The sequence below is a fragment of the Chiloscyllium plagiosum genome, chromosome 30, assembly GCF_004010195.1.
Source record: "Chiloscyllium plagiosum isolate BGI_BamShark_2017 chromosome 30, ASM401019v2, whole genome shotgun sequence".
In the NCBI taxonomy this organism is placed as follows: domain Eukaryota; kingdom Metazoa; phylum Chordata; class Chondrichthyes; order Orectolobiformes; family Hemiscylliidae; genus Chiloscyllium; species Chiloscyllium plagiosum.
The window spans coordinates 25365696-25373814 of NC_057739.1; the positions used below are offsets into that span (position 1 = coordinate 25365696).

An 8119-nucleotide genomic window follows, 5' to 3' on the forward strand; every position below is an offset into this window, starting at 1 on the left:
CCCATCTAGTCCAGATCCTGTTGTAATCTGAGATAACCCTCTTCGCTGTCCACTACACCTCCAATTTTGGTGTCATCTGCAAACTTACTAACTGTATCTCTTATGCTCGCATCCAAATCATTTATGTAAATGACAAAACGTAGAGGACCCAGCACCGATCCTTGTGGCATTTCACTGGTCACAGGCTTCCAGTCTGAAAAACAACCCTCCACCACCACCCTCTGTCTTCTACCTTTGAGCCAGTTCTGTATCGAAATGGCTAGTTCTCCCTGTATTCCATGAGTTCTAACCTTGCTAATCAGTCTCCCATGGGGAACCTTGTCGAAAGCCTTACTGAACTCCATACAGATCACATCTACCGCTCTGCCCCCATTAATCTTCTTTGTTACTTCTTCAACTAACTCAATCAAGTTTGTGAGACATGATTTCCCACTGACAAAGCCATGTTGACTATCCCGAATCAGTCCTTGCCTTTCCAAATACATGTACGTCCTGTCCCTCAGGACTCCCTCCAACAGCTTGCCCACCACTGAGGTCAGGCTCACCGGTCTATAGTTCCCTGGCTTGTCTTTTCCGCCCTTCTTAAACAGTGGCACCACGTTAGCCAACGTCAGTTTTCCGGCACCTCACCTGTGACTATCGATGATACAAATATCTCAGCAAGAGGCCCAGCAATCAAGCCTTTCATCCCAAATCATAGAATCCCTACAGTGTGGAAGCAGGCCATTCGGTCCATCAAGTCCACAGCAACTCTCTGAATGGCATTAGATCCAGACCCATCCTCCTACCCTATAACCCTGCATATCCAATGGCTAATCCACCTAACCTGCACATTTTTGAACTGTGGGAAGAAACCGGAGCACTTGGTGGAAACCCAAACAGACACAGGGAGAATGTGCAAATTCCACACTGTCACCAGAAGATGGAATCGAACCCAGGTCCTTGGTGCTGCACTGCAACAGTGCTAACCACTGAGCTACTGTGTCACCCCAAATAAGGCAGCATGAAATACTATCATTTCCAAATCCTTAAAGTTCTTCAGAGTTTTGATGTTGTACTTGCAATTACTCTGACCTCGCTAGGAATAAACTGTGCTCTGAGTTGCCACACGATTAAGTAACATTATACTTCAAGACAACTGATCTGAATATTTCCTGAATGCCATGCCATTTTCCACTTTTACAGCCAAAAACAACTATTTGAATGCTCCAGAAAGTGTACAATGATCAAAGTACTGGCATGGAAACTTTAAATATTGTGATGCCTATTTTATTAATTTAAGGTGAACCTGTGTTTACTTTGAAATTCATGAAAACCTTTTAAAATCTGAAATTGGCATGTAACAATATTTCCTTACTTTGAGAAATTGACATGAAATCCGTTGCTATGAATGAAAGATTTCAGGTTATTGGTGCTATAAAATAGCATTTTTAAACTAACATTCTGGACACAGAGTACAGTGTTAATGAACAATGCTGGCAGTTCCTGGTATGTGAAATATAGACAGTAGGAAAAGTACTGACCATGATTAAAAATGGCCAACGATCTGTACTGCACCAGATCATTTTGGGAAAGGCTTATCCAATTGGGTCTGGCATTGTCTGTGGAGAGAAAAACTGAGTTGATATTTCGAGTCCAGTATGCCACTCATTCATCGCTTTTCAGTTCTTAAGAAGAGTCATACTGGATGCAAAATGTTAACTGTTTCTCCCTCCACAGATGCAGCCGGACCTGCTGAGTTTCTCCAGCATTCTGGAGAAACGTGTTGGTTTCAGACGTACAGCTTTCAGAGTATTTTGCCTTTATTGAAGGATTTATCAAATTGATTTGGTTTCTTCTAGTTCGTTAATTTCCAACTTCAACTTTTCTAGATGTGAAGAAGTGGTGAATGAATGTGATTCAAATCCCTGTCAGAATGGAGGGACTTGCCATAACCTGGTCAACAAGTTTGTTTGCGTCTGTGGAGATAATTTTGTAGGCGATCAGTGTGAGCTTGATGTAAGCATTCTTTATTTCTTATGCTCAATGTTGCTTTGGCAAAAATATTTTCAATTCTAGCCTTGACACATGTATTGAACATGAGGGAATCAAAAATAGACTTTATCTGGCACTAAGTGTGCTCAGTCCTTCTAAATCTAATAAAGCCAGAGATTTGATGTTTGCTGAGAAGATATCTAATGAGCTAATATGTATGGAATATTATGCCAGTCGAGGCATCTTTCATTCTGTTGGAAGTTTTTAGGCAAATCTTTGATGATCATAATGTTTTACAAGTGATATTGTCGAGCCATAGAAGACCAGAAATTGCTTTTTTTTTTCCATTGACACATGCAACCTCAGCAGATATTGCAGTGCATCTCTAAACGTGTGGAGGTCTGCACCTCTGTTCTCAGTCCAGGTTATTGTGCAAAGTACTTAGCAGAAGCATAGCATTTTCATTTATTGGTCTTTTCTCTGCAAAGAATCTCATAACTTGTTGATCTCCTCCGCCAATATAAAATCACATTGACTTCCTACTCTGTCATACACTGCCAGCTCAAAAGGAATAGAACAAAACAACCAAAAAGTAACTGGGAAATGCTGTTTCTCTGATAGAGACAGTGTCAAACAGCATGGAAACAGGCCCTTCGGTCCAACCAGTCCATGCCGAACATAATCCCAAATTAAACCAGTCCCAGCTGCCTGTGCCTGGCCCATATCCCTCCAAACCTTTCCTCTTCATGTACTTAACTAAATGTCTTTTAAACACTGTAATTGTACTTGCATTCACCACTTCTTCAGGATGTTCATTTCACACATGCGAACCACCCTCTGTGTGAGAAATTTGTCCATCATTTTGTTTTTAAATCTCTCTCCTCTCATCTTAAAAATATATTCCCTTAGTTTTGAGATCCTCCATCCTAGGGAAAAGACACTTACCGTTAACCTTATCTATATCCTTCATGGTTTTATAAACCTCTACAAGGTCATCTCTTAACCTCCTACACTGCAGGGGGAAAAGGTCCCAGCCTATCCAGCCTTTCCTTATAACTCAAACCTTCCATTCCTGACAACATCCTGGTAAATCTCTTCTGAACCCTCTCCAGCTTAATAATATCCTTAAAGCTGTGAGCATTTTGGAATTTTAAACATGCAAACATACAACTAATGTTTTTCATCTACCTAACCAATATAATCATAAATATTAACACATCTTGACAACCATCAATCCTGCAAATAAATTTCACAATCTCATAACTTTGATGAAGGTTCTGTTGTCTATCTCTGTTTGAAATCTCCCACATTTAATGTGCAATCCTTCCTGTCACAATAATGGACAATTTTGTTAACAAATAGCATTTTTCTCATGGTTCCACCTGATTGATTTATTGGTGGAGTGACAATATTTTTAAAGCTGAAGTATCCCATAGATAGCACGGTCAGAGTTTAAACGTGCAGGGATTTATCCTGAACTATAAAAGGAAAGTGATGTTAAGCAAAGGGTCAATCAGCATGATTTCAAGCAGCAATCTTAAAGACCTGGGCCAGCTTTACTTAAAATGAGATGGTTGAGAAACCAAACTAATAGTAGTAAATTAGGAATTCAAAACCAGTTAAAGGATGGAGCCTCAGTATATTTTTTTTTAGATAAGATTAGATTACACACAGTGTGGAAACAGGCCCTTCAGCCCAACAAGTCCACACCGACCCTCCGAAGAGCAACCCACCCAGACCCATTCCCCTACATCTACCACTACAGGCAATTTAGCATGGCCAATTCACCTAACCTGCACATTTTTGGACTGTGGGAGGAAACCGGAGCACCCGGAGGAAACCCACGCAGACACGGGGAGAACGTGCAAACTCCACACAGATAGTTGCCTGAGGCGGGAATTGAACCCAGGTCTCTGCTGCTGTGAGGCAGCAGTGCTAACCACTGAGCCACCGTGCTGCCCACAAATATTGTCAATACTCATCACATCACTGATGCTGCAAATACTCTCGCTATTAATGTTAATGCAGATTCAATTTTAATCATAACACATACACCTTACATCCATCCTGAGTTGAGTCTTGGAACTTTGGAACAGAATATTACATGCCCTACTTTATTTAGTAAACACTGGTGTTAAGGAGAAGGATTTGAAGCCTATAAATGTGGTTAACATTTACAGCAAATATTTGCTCTTGGTTAACTGACTACGGTTCACAGGCTGATGACTTTCAACAGAATTTGAACACAATAATTTCACTAACAAGAAAACTTACACATTGAACTATTTGGATTGTAAAACAGATTATCTTAATTTTAACATAAGTTGTTTTTGAATCCATGAACAAAACCAACCATCTGAGTACTGCTAACAAATTTATTGCTATTTCTGACAAAATAGAGATGTCACCAGCCCTCAGGGTTTCCTTTCAGCTGTAGAGCCACAAACTAACCAGCTTGAAGAAGAAGGTACATGATGAAAAGCTGCATCAATCACTTTTCTTTGAACGCAGTTTATGCATAAAGAATATGCTTGAACTCTCTTAATAGCTCATAGCTAACTGCATGTAATTTCTATTTTGTAAATAGACAATATGCTGCAATATTTTATAGACCTGCAGGGAATTATTAATACTGTTATTCTATGTGTTAGTGTATGTGTGTTGCTTGTTTACGTCAGGTGGGAATGCTTGAATCTGCTATCATTCAAATGGTTCCTTCTTCCAGAGTGCACTGCTTCATCCACCCTGTTTTCACAGGCTGGACTCACACAGTTGCCAATATGTTCTTGGAATTGATATCTGGAACATGCTGTGTTCCTTTGGGTGGCAGTAGATGAAAGAACATGGGTTACCATGGAGAGTGCTATTGTGTGCAATCAACTGACTGTTATCAGAATGTCTTCTCCAATACTGAGCATGACTTTATCTGTGACCTTGAATTTATTGCTTCTCATTTGCTCTTGCTTTCCCTCACCTCACAACTGTTATAACGTGCAATGGAACATCATTTCTTGGAGTTGGGAAATATTTAAAGCATAACGTGATGTGTTTTAATCATTACTCTTTGTCTTCTTGTCTGTTATGTAGTTTTCTTTCACAAATATATCACTGGGAGTATGTTTTTAACCGAAGTCTCCTAATCTTCCTATCTTCCAACTGATTTAGTCTGAAAAGACTAATCCTCTCCAGTTCAGGATTCCAATACCAGCTCCTTGAAATGCAGCTTATTTTATTTATTTATGGGATGTGGGCATCATTTGCTGGGCCAGCATTTATTGCCCATTCCTAATTGCCCTGAGAAGATGGTGGTGAGCTACCTTCTTGATCTGCTGCCATCCATTTCGAGTAGATAGATCCAAATCCCATTAGGGAGGGAAATTACAAAATTTTGTCCCAATGACACTGAAGGAATGGCAATATATTTCCACGTCAGAATTGTGAGTGGCTTGGAGGGGAACTTGCAGGTAGTGGTGTTCCCATGTATCTACTGCCCTTGTCCTTCTAGATGGTAGAGGTTGTGATGGTTAATACAATTGTTTTTTCTATGTAGTTTACTTTGTGAGTGTGTATAGTTTATTTCTTTTGTCTGGTCTACCAGTATGGAACTCTATGCTCGTTGATTCTTTGGCAAGTTAATAAATTGGAGAGGAATAATCTGCCAGTAATATCTAGCTGTCATACACCTGTTCTCCTTTTAACACATTAACTAATGCTTTCTTTAACAAGGAAGTCATTTCACTGATATAACTTTTACTAGGCCTTTGCTCCATGGTTATTGAAATATTTTTGTCTACTAACATTTGCTGAATGGCACATTGTGCACTATGTTAGAATAAATTATTTGTATGCTTTATGCTGGCTGTGCTCCACAATTTTCAATGTGCTTTTACTCTTTACCAGATCTGCTTAGGAAGACTTGGATCTTGCTCATACCAGTGGCACTTTAGATAATTATCCAACCCACTGACACATACACATGGTACTTCCTGCTGGGATATTTATCTGAATGAGTATTGGTCCAGGTTCACAAACAGATGTGACTGACAGTTATTTCTGTAAGGATGGCATTAATCTTCTGTCACCGATGGCATTAATTGGTAATCTTAGAGACACATGGCTGTGTGTTTTATCACGCTGCTTCTGTGTCTGCAATTAGCATAAAGATTAAGATATAGTGAGGGAGCTTATTATTCATGCAGCTTCATTATGTTAACAGCTTGTTACTCATCAGAAACATTAAAAGGATGACACAAAGTATTATAGAAGTTGCAAACACTTCTTGGATGTTTACATTATGATTGTAAGTGCAGCAATTAGAACAGTTCATGAATAATAGACTGCAATTAGTTTGTCTTATTGCCATATTCTTCTCACCTTAGTCTGGACCTACCAGACTTTTTAAAGAATCAGTCAATAAACCCAAATGCAGAGTGAAATTTAATCATAGATCACTGCTGACAAGCGCTAAATTGAATTTGAAACCAGGAGTTATTTGACCAATTATGTCTACGTGATTTATCTAATCTTCATTCAAAGATTTCACCCTGCATGTAGAGCTTTGACTCTTCTGTTTGGTTTCTTCATTAAAAAAAATTGGTTTTGCCTGTTTCATAACGCCATGGAAACGCATATTTATTTTAATTATATCTAGTGTATTTAAAGACTTCTTTTTATATCTCATCACAGCCAAAGCAAAAAATATAGAGGGATGAAGGAATGGTTACATTTACATGTTGCTGGCTTTATGTCATTTTGGTGCAAATATATCCACTGGCACTTTTGCCTTATATTAGATAATATCCCCCTTCCCTGATACTACAGTGTGGAAGGTTCATGCTGCAGAATGGAGCATTTTTCCAGATCAGTGTCAATGCATAAAATCCTTGTTATTCAGGGGACATAGGGCATGGATTTCCCATGGATAACAAAAAAGGCAGGTACCCTTCCTATCTAACTCTCCTATTTACTGCAAGGGACTGTGTGAACAAATCAACGGAGAGAAAAAGGATGGTGTCAGGAATTGGACACTCAGTCCATGGGTAGTGAATCGGTGAGTAACGAGGAAAGAGCGTAATTACTTTCAGGTCATACATAGCACAAGACATATTTAGGAAAGTGATTTATTTCTGCCATTTCTCCTTCCCCCACCCACATCTGATCCTCAGCACATTCATTTAAAGACATGGCATCGGGTTCCGCATATACATTGACAACACCTAGATGGCCTTTGCCATGCTGCAGTGCTGCCTGTGCCTGCAGGAGAAAGTCCTACCAGGCTCCAGCCTGCTCTCCAAAGCCCACAGTCTGACAGCATCGCCACCCCTCCCTCAGGAGTACATGGTATCCTCATTCCGTCCCATAGACAGCTTCAGGACCCCAGACATGACAGGGCTGCTGAAATTTCTCCCAGCTGACCACAGAGTTCTGGTACAACTTACCTGCTCTTCACTCTCTGCACATTCCCCCTTAGCCCCAGGTCGGACGATGCCAACCATGACTGAGCCCATTGCCTCCTGCCAGTGAAACAATGCAGGGGAGCAACCAAACTCCATCAGCCCTGATCGGCCTTCACCCTTCAGCCCATCCCAGCTCAAACCAAACCCAGCAGCTACCCACCACTCTCGGTCCCCACCCCATGATGGTTTCAATCCTCTGTAGGTACCCCATGGTCCTGCACCATCCTAGAGATAGGGGTGAAGGAGGAAAAGCCACAGAGCTCAGTTCCAATCAAGGCCTTGATGGTCAGGAAAATGGGGATGAGGGCCGGGACCCCTAAAGTCAGCCAAGAGGGGTTGCTCCTCCCAGTGAATGGACACCAGGGATGGCAGCAATCAATGAGGTAAAAACAATGACTGCAGATGCTGGAAACCAGATTCTGGATCAGTGGTGCTGGAAGAGCACAGCAATTCAGGCAGCATCCGAGGACAGGCAAAATCGACGTTTCGGGCAAAAGCCCTTCATCAGGAATAAAGGCAGAGAGCCTGAAGCGTGGAGAGATAAGCTAGAGGAGGGGGGGGGTGGGGAGAAAGTGGCATAGAGTACAATAGGTCAGTGGGGAAGGAGATATACACGCCGTGACATCGAACAATTCTTCCGTCGCCTCCGCCTCCAAGCTTACTTTCACAATCAGGACTCCCGCCCACCT

At 41.1% G+C, this 8119-nt stretch overlaps 1 protein-coding gene across 2 annotated transcripts in view; it reads left to right on the forward strand.

Annotated features, from left to right (window-relative positions):
- Positions 1-8119, forward strand: part of LOC122564827 (protein crumbs homolog 1-like) — a 176087-nt gene that overhangs the window by 159011 nt on the left and 8957 nt on the right. For both annotated transcript variants that reach the window (XM_043720129.1, XM_043720130.1), the window contains one exon: positions 1872-1998. In XM_043720129.1, the coding sequence (XP_043576064.1) occupies positions 1872-1998 (127 nt within the window). The remainder of the gene's footprint in view (positions 1-1871; positions 1999-8119) is intronic.